At 36.4% G+C, this 15,477-nt stretch overlaps 1 protein-coding gene across 4 annotated transcripts in view; it reads left to right on the top strand.

The window, feature by feature from the left end:
- Window positions 1-12,747, top strand: part of EPHA6 (EPH receptor A6) — a 730,500-nt gene extending 717,753 nt beyond the window's left edge. For all 4 annotated transcript variants that reach the window (XM_064496237.1, XM_064496232.1, XM_031457432.2 and 1 more), the window contains 3 exons: window positions 1,623-1,694; window positions 10,248-10,397; window positions 11,441-12,747. In XM_064496237.1, coding sequence (XP_064352307.1) covers window positions 1,623-1,694; window positions 10,248-10,397; window positions 11,441-11,555 — 337 coding nt within the window. In that variant the 3' untranslated portion in view covers window positions 11,556-12,747. The remainder of the gene's footprint in view (window positions 1-1,622; window positions 1,695-10,247; window positions 10,398-11,440) is intronic.
- Window positions 12,748-15,477: the final 2,730 nt, after the last annotated feature.

The raw sequence follows: 15,477 nt of genomic DNA, 5'->3' as shown, positions 1-15,477 counted from the left end.
CCTCTCTCTGAAAAGCAATTATAAGAGGAGGGAGAGTAGAAGAAAAAAACACTACCATCTATGTCTGAACGTATTACATTTAAAATATTATTAAGTCGAAAATATATTTCTTAATTTAGGCCAAATTGGACTTAAAATAACCAAAGCATTTTTCAAAGCTCACTTTCCCGACTCAGGGGATGGCCAATAGGAGATACAGATGTTCAACTTTAGGTCACAAGTTCAGTCCAGTGCAGGTTTTTAGTGATAAAAAGGCCAAAGGCTCTTCAAGGACTACTTGAAGCTGGCCTCAGTTCACAGCGGAGCACATGAGAGTTCACCTCTAAATCACTAATTGGCAGCCTCAGTAAAGTGAAGCCAAGCATGAAATAGCTAGAGATTAAACTATTACTCCGGTCCGTCTTCCCTGAAGCAGTCCACCACGGGAAGCTGTGACGGTGGGAGGCAGTGGGGGGAGAGGGGAAGCACTTTGGATTTTATCATAAAAGCAATGGGCAGCCATGGGAGCATTTTAAGCAAGAGAATGTCATGATCACGTTTGCATTTCTGAAGGATCACTCCAGGGCTGATTTAAAGTCCAAGTGCAAAACAAGGAACAAGACTGGACACAGAGACAGTTATATGTCTCCACAATCCAAGCTTGGGAAGGCCAGGGCCTGACGTACGAAATGAGAGTAAGTTTGGAGTCAGGAGATAAGAGAATGGACTTATTGTTAGGCAAGGAAAAACGAATGTGTCTTGGTCACTGATTGAACTTGGAGGGAGAAAGAGAGAAAAGAATAAGACATTTGTCAGGTTCTTTTCTTCGACAAGCAGGTTGATGGTATTACCACTAAGTCAGAGAGGGAGAAGGACAAGTTTTTGCAATAGAAACGAGACCATTTCAAGCCTGCTGAGTTGAAGATTCCTGAAGGGCATCTAAGAGAAGTTATCCAAGAGGCCCTTATATTTACATTGGTTTAACTCGGGTAAAAAGATCTGGGCTAGAGATGTAGATTTGACCAACATCAGCGTATTGATTGTACCTGAAGCTTTAAGCATGGTTAAGAAAACCCAGAGAGAATATACAGAATGCAGAGACACAGGAAAAGAATTCAACCCTCTGGAACATCAGGATTTAAGAAATGAAGAGGTGTCCCCAAAGGAGACTGAGAAAGAAGAGGCAGACGGGGAGTGAGGAAAGCAGAAAAGGAGAGGTATTCTAGAAGCCAGAAAAGGAGGCAGTTTTAAGGAGTGTAATGTCCAAGGTGCCACAAAGCTCCAGTAAGATAAAAACGAAGTGTGTCCACTGGATTTAGCAATTGTGTGTTTAGGTGTTCACAAGCAGCCTTTGCAAGGGCATTTCCAATAAAGCTGTGTGAGACAGCTCAGTGCAGGGGTGGGAGAGGGACTGAATCTGAGGGCAGAGAGAGGAGCAGTACGAAGTGCCAAGCTCCATATTGTTTTCTCAAGAAACCTGTCTCTGAAGAGAAAGAGAAGGAATTAGAGAAAATATTTTGGGGGTTTTGTTTTCATAGGTTTTATTGGAGACATGCATGCTCTAATGTTGGGGAGAAAGAGCTAGTAGACAGGAATTCCGGAGCGAGTGTGAAATCATTTAATCTGGGCCTCTCATGGTATAGGGTTAACGGACTCCACAGCCAGTGCCCGTCCACGGAGCTCTCTGACTGTTCCATGGCTGTAGAAGCAGGCAGGTAAGAGCCTTCTTTTCAAAGAAAAACAGATAAAACCATTTCTTCCCTGCTTTTTCAAGATAATGAATATTCATCGTATTTGGAAAATAATGATGAAGAATCTAAAATGAGGACATGCCAAAAAGTCAAAATGATCCAGAGGTAAAGTCAATATGAGGGTGTGGGTCTGAGGGCCAGAAGTTTTGGTTTAATGGGAACAGGCCAGAGAAAGTCAGGCTCCGGGCTGGCACTGCCACACATGGGCCAGTGGTTGGGTGATTTATATAAAGCTGGCAGTTTGATTCAATTCTGAAGTTTAATCTCAGGGAGACCAAATGGAAGTTTTGAGGACTGATGTGCTGTCCTTGTTTCTGGCAGAGACATATGTGCCACCGCCTTTGCCCTTAATATACTTTTGTTTGAGAAGCAAAAGGAGCAAGAGTTCTAAGGGTATCATCCCTGAACCTCTGTCAGCATTCTTGTTTGGGTTCCCCTTATGTACCCTCCTTGTCTACCCCCTCTCCCCAGTGCCACCCACCCACCCTGACCCCAGAGAACTGAGACTGTTTAGGCAGAAGAGAGGTGGAGGACTGAAGGATGGCAATGTTGGCGACAGAATGCCTGGTTTGTTTTATGCTTACAAAACCGTGATGTTGCCTCTCCATCCCCCAAATCCCAAAGCCCAGTGGTCTGCCCCAGAGCGATGCTGGGCTGAGGAAACATGACAGCGTGTAGGGCTGCGGTGCTTCCTCTCAGGTGTCTCTCAAGCAGGTAAAGGAGTCTAAGCGTGTATAATCCACAGCAACTCTTATTAACTTCTTCTATACCCGCCTTTTCTCTACTATCCCCAGACTCCCAGGGTTCTCTCATGCTTCTCTACTGACATAACTCTCACTCACTAGGTCCCCATGGCTTTTATTCCACTCTAATTGCTTTTTCTCAGGAATGCACCTGATAAGCTTTTATCTGTTCTCTTGACAAAGTAGGAAGAGGGGAGGAAATTAAGATGACTCAGGGAGGAGGAAGGCTGAGAAACCCACAGCTTACTAGATTTATACTAGCATATTGGAAATTTCATAAACCTTACATCTGTAATTTTTCTTTCAAAAGACAGAACACCTAATAGAAAAAAATTGTCGGTCAGAGAAGAGTTTTATTATTTGGAGTAACCACTTCAAACAATGCCGACGGTCTTGTGCCTGACGCACTCCCATGGGAGTGTTCAGAGCTCTGTGAAGTTCCCAGCCTTCTAGCTTTCTCTCCCACTCAAGAAAGTGTTTGAATGTATACGTGAATGTAGTGATATTAATAAGCACAACCGTAAATCCAATTGATTGTAAAAAGTAGTTTGTGAAATTACCTTAGTCATATAGACAGTCATCTTTTCGTGAATGAATTTCAAACTACCTTCACTTTCATTCACAGTACAATGAGGCCTTATAACCTCCCTTCAAAGAAGTATCTGTAGCTGTCAAAATGACGCACAGCCCTTGGGGAAAAGCCCAGCTCGAGACCAAGGCCACGTGGGGAATGGCGTCAGGAGCAGTGCCTGGCCGTGCTCTTTGAAACACCTCTTGCTGCCTCTCCCCTGACCCTCAGGATCAATCTTAAGAGTTACTGTCAGCCGCAAGTCAAGGATATTGCCGTGGAGGCCAGAGTTACATCTGGGGCCCAGGAGTTTAATAGCACAAAGTGGGTTGATGACTGGAGGGATGTTCCTTCACCCAGCCCCACCGTCCCCACCCACCCACATTGTCCTACACATTCTCCCTCCAGCCTGTTCAGCCCCAACCCCTGGTTCCTCCATATGCTGCTGCCTACTGAGTACACTAGTTGAAGTCAGCTGGCCAGTGCGGTTCTGGAGACTGCTACCAGGTACTAGGGAAATAGCTCTTTCCTCCAGTTCCTGTTTCAGATCCGCAGCTCATCACTGATAAGAATTTTACAGATTATAGGCTCCTTGACAATATCAGCTAAAAGGTAGCATTCAGAGATGAGCAGCAACTGACCAGATGGACCAGTCCATGATCGTCACCTGCCCCAGAAATCATATTCTGCCCAGGCCAAGGCACATAGGAATATTCTCGCTACCTACTGGACCACAGTTAGGGATCTTTTAATATTTGAGCTCTAGGAACTGGAGCCACCACTTCCTTAGTACTGGATTCCTGTAATATGTGAATCATGAAGAAGGGAAAGGCTCAAACCAGTGTCGTAATTAAGAACCTCCTCTTTAGAGAACTGTGGGTAAACATCGTAAGACTAAATGATGCTACCTGCCTCCCTCCAGTTAATAAAGCACCTATAATGCTGTCTTATGAGGGCACCAACTTTCAACAATTTGATATAAATTTTTCTCCTGATTTTTCGAAGTTCTTGCTCAGCGCTGCCTTGGCGGTACATAATCAGCACTTGCTAAATTGTTTATCTCTATAAACTAAGTCATGGACAACTTGTTCTGTTTAAATTTTGTAACTAGCACTTTTAATGTTGTTTTTTATGACAGAGAAATAACTGGCTGGCCAAAACCAGTGTTGTAATTGAGTGATAAGCAAAGCTTTGTGGAAGACAGAATGTTACTCATCAGGAAGTGTGAAATTTCTGCCCATTAGAAAATCTAAATTCAGTTCATATGAACTGTTGCCACAATATCATAATACTAATGATAATACCAAAACTAACACTGATACAAATTCTAATAAATAGTATCAACAGTAACCATTCCTGCATTTTGTTAGGAGCCTCCTTTGTGCCACTCACTGTACTAGGCACTTTTAGCTGTCATGCCATTTAATCCTCACTGTTATTATCTCCATCCCTCGTATAAGGAAATGGAGACCAAAGGGATAAATTTCCCAAGGGTACACAGCAAGTAATTCCTAGATCAGGAATTTGAATGCGGTCCACCAATTGCAAAACCCTTGTTCTTTCCACTACACAGTATACAATCATCCAAAATTACAAGATTTTTCCAGTATAGCACTGTTTCAGGAATATGATTATAAGAAAAGAGGATACATTTTTACATCTCCAACTAGATTTTCTCTGGTCTTATCAGACTGCATAGATGGAGTATATTAAAATCCTAAAAAGAACTTGTGGTAGGGCACAGCCTGTTATTTTATGTTCCACTAAGCAAACAGAAGGATGGAGAGAATGAGTATTCATGGAAATACGAAGCAAACACATAATCTGCGTATCCCCCCAACATCCTTCCACAATGCTCAGCCACTTGGAGAGCATTAATTGAAAAAAGAAAGTAGTAACTACAACAAAATAAAGAAATGAGGAAAATATGGCAGCAACATAGTTCCAGAATTACATCCTCAGGCATTTTTTTAGATTGAATTTTTGCAGTGTTGGCAATGTATGCTTTTTTTTTTTTTTTTTTTTTGCTTCTTTGTCTTGTTATAGTAGAAGTTACTAATCATCACAACACTCCTTCTTTTCAAGACCACATTTTGATAACCACTGCCAATGAATTGTAGTTGGCATGTGATATGAAATCTATTTCTGCCCCTGAATTATTTACCCACTGAAATAGGCTTTCCTTGAGGTTCAGTGATCTATTACTCTTACTATAGTGACCTTGTGCTAAGTACTCTACTCAGACTATGGGAACTATGTAAACAGTATTATTCCTACCCTGTGTCTAGCCCTATAATATTTAAACACATCTTTAATTTTAAAATTTCCTTTGAATTTCATTCCTTCATACTTTTTTTTTTACCAATTATCAGCCTTCTTATGAGAGTTAAATAATCATAGCAATAAAAAAAAATAACCTGAAGACTTAGTGAAAATAAAAGACTGACAAAAAAATAAATCATGCTCCCAATTTAGCACAGTGAAGAGTCAGATTGTTTGGAACAAAGAGATATTGCCCACAGCCATGAAATAGTCACAAGATTTATGGATAGTTCTCTGCTCTTAGGATTTTATAGCATCTCATGAAAAATTACACTTCAAATTTTTTAAAGACTGTCTAATTTATTTCATTAATTTGACTTGTGTTCAAGTTGACAATTAGGCATAATTGTAGGGAGGGCAATGTTTTCTTTTTGATTTGATTAAATAAATTCTCCCTTCAAAGGTTAGGTAAGTAGTATGTGGTATTAGATTGTTTTATGGATTAACTAAATAATGTGAAGTATAGTCCCCTAGTCATGAGAAGAGAAATTCATTTTAAAACAGTGATATTGAATAAGGTGAGTGTTGCAGTTGTGCTGTGTGGTTCTGGGTCCCTTAGCCCTGTGCTGCCTCACTCACCTATACCTGCCTCTTCCTCCACTCCGAAACCTAAACAGAGATAAGCAAACACTTCCACGATACAAGGAAGCAGTTAAATAAACAGCATATTCATTAACAGATGGACCATTACATCAGTAGGCACATACTCTTCCATTTAATGAGTTAAATGAAAAGATATCATTCATCATTAATAGGTGATTATGTCATGGACCAGACTTTTCAGTAGAGAATAGTCAAGTCTAAATCGTTACTTATTTAATGAATTCCTGTAAATACTTTCAGCATTGTGCTAAAGCCTACAGAAAATTAGAGAGACATGTGAGGTATGCTTCCTGCCATCAGGGAGTTTTAACTTACTCTTTAAAAAAAAATTATTCTGTCTTATGGATTTTTCCCAAAGAAGTAATTCAAATGAAGCAAAAAGATACATACTCTAATATTGCATAATCATCTGTTATAAAATAAGGCTAATAGGAATCTAAGAGTCTGACTTCAGGGAATTAACAAATTACTAAGCATCAACATAGAGAATATTATGTGCTCATTTGAGTATTAGTTATGAAGACCATTGAAACATGGCAAATATACATATGTGAAATAAAGGCAATACAAAATAGAATCTGCGCAGTTCTGCTCACCATATATAAATGTCAGAGCTAGGAAGAAAGAAGTTACATTAGAGTGGTGAGGGGAGAATAGCCTTTAAGCATGTAATAGTTTCATATTAAAGCGAGATCCTACCTTGGAATAGTGTTTCTCAAAACATAACCTTTCTTGAATCATTATTAATATGTCTATTACTTTTATATTTACATGATGGGTATGAAACTTGGAAAACTTAGGAGAGTAAAAACCCTCCTGCTTTTTACCAGGAGTTTTGATACCTACTGGCAACCTAAGAGCTCTCTAAAGTAAAAGACTGGTACGATTGTGAACTCAAAGGGCTCACTAGAATAAACACTTCCTGGCCCTATCCATGCGGTTCATTTTTACATGTTAGATATATTGGGATTATGTATTTATTGCACCTGAAACTATAGTATGACCTATTCTAGCTATAGCTCAGCCCTTTCTCCAATCTAAATGGACTATAATTTATACCTCGAATGTCTTAATTCTACCCCCTTCTTATTTTTCTGAGGAAAGTAGTAGACATTTGACCTTCTGTTCTACAATATGTACTTTTTATGTGAGTTACAGGTTTTGCTGTAAAGACATTTCTCAGGTGGGCAGCTCCCACTAATCATCCAACAGCAGAAATTTCTACATGCTCAGCAAATAGCAGACTGAATTTATCATTGTATGTGGTTGATAAGAAAGGGCATTTATTGTTTGTTAGGTAATATTCCAGAGAATTCATGTGCGGGTGATGGTGCCCAGCCCTCAAAGCCAGAAGATAGCAGCATTTTTCAACTTCGTTATAAGGGGAAAGAAAAGTTATTTCCCAGAGGCTGTGAACAATCAGGGGACCCTGACCTTACTAAATCAGCTGCCAATGCAGTCGTATAAAGGCCAAAGAGTAACTAGGTTACTAAAGATGTGTGGAGAGAAAGGAAATTATGGTATTGAAACATTGTGGGAGCAGACAGTAGATGCTTTTCAACAGAGAAATAGGCCATTTTAAGTCATTTGGTGTACAGAATGTCCTTCCATGACCTTTCTATACTAAAGACATAAAATTAGCAAATTACATTTCCACTCACCGATCATATGAAATTGTGAAAGCTCAAGAATTATTCCAGAGTTATCTCAGGAGAGAGAAGTGGAAGTCATCTGACTGTCTGTGCATCAAGAATGGCCTAGGAGGATGAAGAGAAAGTCACTTAGACACATGCTTTTAATTTTGTTCAGTTTCAACAAATTTCTCTGACAAGTAATTAAAAGATATGAGAGTCACATTGTTTTGAAATAGGACATTCAGTTTTCTAACGTGTGTGGTTTTGTTTATGTTTATAAGCAGTAAGGATACCCTGATCATTTTGATACTTAAACTTGGTCAGTGAACTTACTACCGCAGTCTTTCCTAAAGTATGTTCCATAGAAACTGGTCAGATAATTTGGGAAAATAGTGCAGAAGCTATTCTGAATCCTCCTACATATTCATACTGCATATTAGAATAGTGAAGACTCTAAGAGATGCCACAATTAAAAACCCTGTTTAACTCTATTTGCCATGGAGACCTTTATTATTTTGTATTTATATACGAACTTGTATTTATTTGATAATACTTATTAGTATAAACCTCTAGGAAACAAAGAAATATAGCAATAATTACAGTGTTTACTGGTAGATGCTATGATAGCTTTTCAATCTTTGAACATAACTAAACTTTGTTTAGGGTCAAATTATAAATCATTCTGATATTAATTAGAATGAAATAGTCCATGATCAAATAGCATTGCAACTTATAGTACAGGAAAACAGAATGTGGCTTAACAGCCTCCAAAATAGAGAATATGGTTACAGAATAGAGTAGTAGTAAAAAGGACACAAGTCTCTGTGAAAGGTAATCAGACTCAGTAGGGACTGAGGTGTGATCACAAGACACATGCATTTAGTTTATGCAAATTTCAATTATATAGAAAGAGCGAAAACCCCTGGATTTCCTTGTCATCCTTCACCCCTCCACCCACCTTCAACTAGAAAATAGTTTAGAAAAAGGGAAGTCAATGTAGCAGTCAAAGGAAAACCAAAGAAACTAGTTTCAGGTCTTTAGTAGGGACTGTGTCTTGAACAATCCCTAGGGGCATTTTAGGGTCTTTGGGAATCACAGTGCACAATTTATATGGCTGTGCAGTACATCTCTGGCTTTTATGCTTCTAAAAACCCAGGTCCACGTGATTTAATGGTAATTTAAAGGACTTTTAAGGTAATTTTGATTGTTAGAGAATTTCAATTTTCACCCAAGAACCTAACTCCCACTCCCATGTAGTCTTAACAGAGCAATACCAGGTTTATATAGCATGCATATGCCATTCTGCTTCACAGTAGAGAAATTCTTATTTCATGTGGTTTAATCATATGTGGTCGTATGTTATTAGTTTGTAGTTAAAGTTGAAATAGTTCAAATATGAATGGTAAAACTATTTAGATGAAATATTCCAAATATTATTGCTGAAAACTCTGGCTCTAGTTAAGCCTCTGTGGATTCCGTCATCCTTTAACTTTGTAAAATATTAAAAGCAAAGTAAATGAAAATTGGATTAACCTTCAATATTCAATATAAAAATAATTCAGTGGTTTACTTCTAATGGGAAATTTTTCATTACTTAGAAAATACTGATTGACTCAAACACCAAACGTTAAAAAAATTGCTATTGATTTACTATTTAATATAAACTCTAGACCTAATAATTTTTAAATGATATATTTATTACCCTAGAGGGATAATAAATATTTTACTATAATTTCTGAGGTTATTTCCACTTTTATTCTGGCTTTAGCTTATATAAAACTCTTTTTGTACACAAAATTCACTAGCCTCTTCAAAATAATACCTTGATATAATTTTTATATTAAAACTAAAAAAATATCCCCAGCTGGAATGCCCTTTGCATCAGATCTTAGGAACAGAAATACAGATTTCTGTATCACTTAAAAGACCCATCGGTGCTGGGTTTCTTTTTTCCTACTAACCCAGACTTCCACTGATTTTGCTTTAGTTTTGTACTTTATATCTATGCTTTTGTACTTAATATCTATGCTTTAGGCTGTATTACCCTATGCTAGGATGTATGTACATCTGATTCATGCAATTGAGCTCTCTGACAGCAGAAATTACTTTTTAGTAAAGAATAATATTTTCGTTGAATGTTTGAAAACAAATAAATGGAAGTTTAATCAATGAATTCACCGTAAAAAAGAGAAGGGGCTATCAGCAATTGTGAAAAAGACAAAACAGTGTGGATTTGGTGGCAGGTTGGAAAGTTTAAGAGTGAATAGCCTATGTGTGGCTAGTTACTTTCTTTTGGGCTGTTCCTCAAGTTTTAAAACACAATTTCATGCCAGAGAAAAAAGTAAAGAGAAGTTAGCAAGATGTGAGTTTTCTCAAGATACATCAAGTATAAAAACCCAGTCATGGCAAAAAGCAGGAAAAGACAAAAGAAACTGACAAGTGAAACTGACCAGATAAAAATGGCTGATTTGAATATGATGGAAAAATTTTAAATCTCTAATTTTCCATGGAGGATGAAAAACTTGGGTATAAGAATATTGTAAAATTGAAAAATAAAGTTGGGTATTTTTTGCAGTATCTGGCTTTTAAATGGTCTCCACGGGTTTTTGTCTGTCTGTTTGTTTGTTTGTTTGTTTTTCCCTTGTAGAATGCCAGAGTCCCCTGGCGAAGTTCCCGAATATCCTTTGTTTGTGACAGTTGGTGACTGGCTGGATTCTATAAAGATGGGGCAATATAAGAATAATTTCATGGCAGCAGGGTTTACGACTTTTGACCTGATTTCAAGAATGAGCATCGAGTAGGTGATACCAGATTTATTATTATACTTAGATGCTCCACTCAGGAGATTATAAATTCAAATACTGTATCAAGAACATCATGGTTAAACTAACTTTCCTAACACTAGTATGGTATTTCCACATCTTTCCTCACCATTTCTCATGATCATTTTAGTGAAAATTGGACATTACACTTTTAACTATTTTCCTTTGAAATAATATATTTAACTCAGATAGCTATTTTAAAAATTTTAAATGCTTTCTAAAATGCATATTACTCTTGTTCACGTTGTAGACCTTACATCAACATAGTTTTACCCTGGCAAATTATTTATGAGTCATGTAGACTAAATGAATTACTATTACCTTCATCAAATGTAATCATTGTGATAATACAGTATAACCATGTCCTACCAGAGCTTTTTCTCTATATTGTAATGGCTGGGCATTTTTACACTGCCTCAAAGATTATCCTTTGCCTTAGGTGCAGTGAAAATGCTCAGCATATGCTTAAAGGATAGGTACTAAAACTAGTAGATTGAGCTATGTGAAATTGCCATTGTTTTGAAATAGTAATGGCAATTCATATTGTTCAACGTAATACAATGGAATTTTTTTCAGATTATTAAAAGACCATGAGAATACAAATGAAGTCCACATTATACTTTCTATCCTACATGCTATTTTGCTAATTCTGTTGAAAATTTGTATAATTATATGGATTATATAACCATTAGGCTTATGAAATTTCTGAACATTACATTGGTACCTGAATTCTTTGTACCCTTAAATTTGAGGTTGATTTGATGCACTCTCTGGCACTAGGGAAAAGAAACATGTTAAGACTCCTGATGTTCATTTATATTCCTACTTAAACTCTCATTTTAGCAGATATACAATTTTTGGCAAATTCTTCAAGCAAGTCTAACATGGGGCAGAGCTACCATATCTAAATGTTCATTTCCTCTCTATGTACTTACCAGACCTAAATGTTCACATTCACTCTCTCTCTCTCTCTCTCTCTCCCTCCCTCCCTCTCTCTCTCTCTCCCTCAATCTCACAGTGACATTAGAAGAATTGGAGTCATACTCATTGGACACCAGAGACGAATAGTCAGCAGTATACAGACTTTACGTTTACACATGATGCACATACAGGAGAAAGGATTTCATGTATGAACGTACTATAAGCACCTGTGTTTTGTGCCTCAGCATTTCTGATATCCTCTCTACCACCCTCTCTTCTGATTCTCCAAACATCACTTCACAAACTGCAGTCTCCTGTTCAGACTACGGGCACACACCTTTAGTTTATGCTTCCAACCTGGATTTTAAAATCACTCTTCATAGTTCTTCTCTGAATAAGCTGCAAATCAAACCCACTGCAGATTATCACTACACAATGGTAAATAACTCAGCATGGATGTGTAACTTTGTACAACAGTATTTCAGAAGTGTTCAAGGACTTAACGCAAAGGAATTTGCTCAGTTGTGGCTTCCTTAATGATATATTTAGAGTCTGATGGTAGATGAAAAAGAAGTAATTGACCTTTCTTTCTTTCATGTTTTGTGATCAAGTAGCATTCAAATTGACATGGATATTTGTTTTTTAGATAATTATATTCAGCTCTGTGGGTCATAGTGTTGCTTTATTCTATAATTGTTTAACTGGTGATATCTGATGTTGTCAGAATTCTTTTCAGAAAAGACCAACGATCTCATGTAGTGAATTCTTATGAGGTGTGACTATGGTGAGACGAGAGTCATCCATGAGGGCGAGGGGAAACATACTGTGTTTTTAAATCTTCTAAGTCTTGATTTGTCTTTTTTTTTTTCTTTAATTCTTTTTATTGTGTCCCACATATTTCAGAGTAGGTGGTGGTTTAGAGGCTTTCTCTTCTAATTTTTTTTTTTTACTAACTATAATATACTTCTCTACTACCTTTCAAAAATCACCCCTGGAAAGACCAAGAGTGAGTTTTTTGCTCTAAAGGTTTTCCTAGAGTGAAGCATGGAGTAAATCCATGACTGTTCCCTTGGTTCATCTTCACAAATTTGCAAAAGTAATTATCAAAGCACTGAGGAAATTAGTTATTCTCGGTTGCTTTGAATAAAAGATCTAAGATTATAGCCTTAGATTAAATGTAAAAATAATAATTAATTTAATTTAAGCAGAATTTTATGATAGCTATATGGTAGCCCAAGAAAATAGGCACATCTAGCTGACTGTCTGATATTGGTGCATTTTGCAAATTTAAGAATTTTTATGTTTCACTCATAAAAATAAGTTACATGAACATGCTGAGCTGTTTTCCAAACCTTCCAAGAGACAGGTATGCCATTGCATACACCAAAGAGGATATAAACCAAACTAGCACAGGAGCATATATGAATTGTGTGTCAATCCGGGTCCTTGATACAGTAACATAAAAATGTAAACACAGCTAAGGTGTACTGTTGCCATAATCTGCAAAAACAGGCAAATACACTTTTCATTGAATTAAGCTGAGTCAGCTTATCAAAATAGTACTGTCTTATGAAAAAATTCAATTATAGAATCAGCTGTTTCCTGTGAAACTAAAAAAATGATGGCTGTGCTAGGTGGGAGAGTAGGGAGAATGTGTTAAGAGAAAAAAGACCAGGTTGTCTGAAGATGCTGATTTAATTAAAATTAGTTTTTATTTGATCTCAGAGATAAAGGTGCCCTACCCATATTCTCAGATTCCTACCTAAATTACATTTTTTTAGCGATAGTAGCTTTCTTGCTATAAAAGGAGCCTTGCTTTTTCTCTTTTCCTTATTTTAAGATTTGTTGATTGTCCCATTAGACTAGACCCTTCCACATATTTTCTTTTGCTGATTTATCTCCTGATTTTTTGCCTACCACAGCTAAATTTCTCTCATTAAAAAAAGAGAGAGAGCTAGAAGGAAGAGTTTTTAAAGTATTCCTTAAAGTACACTAAAACAGAAAAAAGTGGGAAATCCATCACTTTTTAAGTAAGTGTGTCAGAAATAGCTAGCAACATTTTCCAGCCATCACCTGCACGGTCATGCATCACTCACAGACTAGCTGCAGTTTGCTTGATACATTTACACAAACCCAGATACATTTAGAGGAAATACAAAATTTCCATATTTACCTGTCTTCAAATATATATTAAATAAGAACAGATGTAAAACAGATTAAATTTATTAATCATATATATATTTATTTTTATAATACAACAAAAAATATTTAGAAAAATAAGGAATAGAATAATTATGGTCTTCCATAGGACTCTGTCAGCAACATCTGTATTCTTTGATGAAATAAAGTCTATAAATTATTTAAACTTCTATGGGATGGGCATTCAGTGCTTGAAAGATTAAAGTTCTCTGTTAAGATATTTTTTCTTTAAAAAGTCCAATGATCCTATTCTATATCTATTAATTTATACTTTTTTTTCTTCCCAAACACCATTCTCTAGTATTATAAAATGGCCTTTTCACTTTGTCTCTTACCCCAAATCCTCTTTACAATTTACATTTATATTACATTTATATTTTTTGGAACTGTAAGCATGATAATCTTTACTGTAAATTTAAACCTCATCATGGTCAGAGCAAGGTGTGCAAGATTAAACAAAAACATTAAAAAATAAGGATATCTATTTCTTTACTGCCTACCAATCACAGACTCAGAATTTTTACATGAAATATTTTGAGATTTACTAGTGCACATATTCAGTAATTAAAACTGTTTAATATACATAAGCATAGAACTTAATTATAGACAGAAAATAAGTACCTACCATAAATCCCAAGCCTTCAGAAGTAATCTTTGATAACAAAATATGCATATACATTCAGTAACTGCTTTATTTTAAATGTCCTAGGCTATACTACTGAGGGGCTTTTTGGATTTTGAAAATCGGACAGTTGAAGGAACTGTTTTCATTTTATTTTCTGGGTGGTCAGTTTCCAGTCTCTAGCCAACTCGTTCTCTCATAGTATAAGACATAACTGAAAAAAATTGTAAAAACAATGCACAATCAAGAAGAGAGATTAGGTATGTAAATCATGACACTAAAAAAGCCATCAGAAATTGCAAAGCTCTTGGCCTAACAAGAATTAAGAATCACAGCACTTTTGCACTGACTTATCTTATAACTTTAGATAAATAAGTTATGCATGCCACAATCAAAAAAGATTTATCTTATTTCACTTCGTATTACTCTTTAAAATCTATCCAGCTATCATCTGAAGAAAAGAGTTTTCCAGCTACAGCTTTAAGGCCTATTTTAGCCCATGAATGAAAAACAAATCCAAATCCAATCCTTCGAAAGCAAAATCTTTACAGAAGGTCTTCTGAAGAGGTGGTGAAGAACACATTACATTACCTATCTCCCAACCACAATTTCCTTAAAAATCCATTTTTCTAACTTGCCCTAACAAGTTTCTGTTCTGTAAAGCAGCCAGTTAAATCCCTTACCTCAAAATTTTCACCAGTACTAGGTCTCTTTTTTTCTGTTCCCTTATTAAGTTTTCTACAACATTCTTTCCCAGCTCCTTCCATTCCTCTCTCTGTATTCCTCCATCCCATCTTTTTTTTCCTTTCTCAGCTTCTACCACTCCTCTCCATATCAACTAAAGAAAATTAGCACAGAAAATCTACAAATATCCTACAGATCTCCTTAGAAGAGGCAGAGGGTGGAGGAAAAAAGGAATGTAGCAAAAGTCATACTTTAATATTTTGGGTCCTACCACACAAATGGGAGCATTTGCACAATGAGTATGAGTTCTGGCTTTTCATTAACTGGAAATTAAGTGCTTTGAAAATAATTTCAAGATGGATGAAGATAATCCTTTTCTACCACTTTAGCTAAGAAAATATATTATTAACTTAAAAGAAATGAATATTTTAAGAATCAAAAACTGTTATTATCAACTCAAGATTGGTATACATGTCTTTATATAACAAAGAGATTAGAATCAGATGTCATCACTTCTTTTAGTATCATCACCTTAACTTCCAAGCTCAAATTCCATTAATTAGAAAAGTCTGATATTCACATTCAATCCAAGAATATTTTAAAGCTTTTTATATGAAGACTCCAAAAGG

The sequence above is a fragment of the Camelus dromedarius genome, chromosome 2, assembly GCF_036321535.1.
Source record: "Camelus dromedarius isolate mCamDro1 chromosome 2, mCamDro1.pat, whole genome shotgun sequence".
Taxonomy (NCBI): domain Eukaryota; kingdom Metazoa; phylum Chordata; class Mammalia; order Artiodactyla; family Camelidae; genus Camelus; species Camelus dromedarius.
Note: the sequence above shows the minus strand (reverse complement) of the source record. Positions and strands in the feature narration are given on the sequence as shown.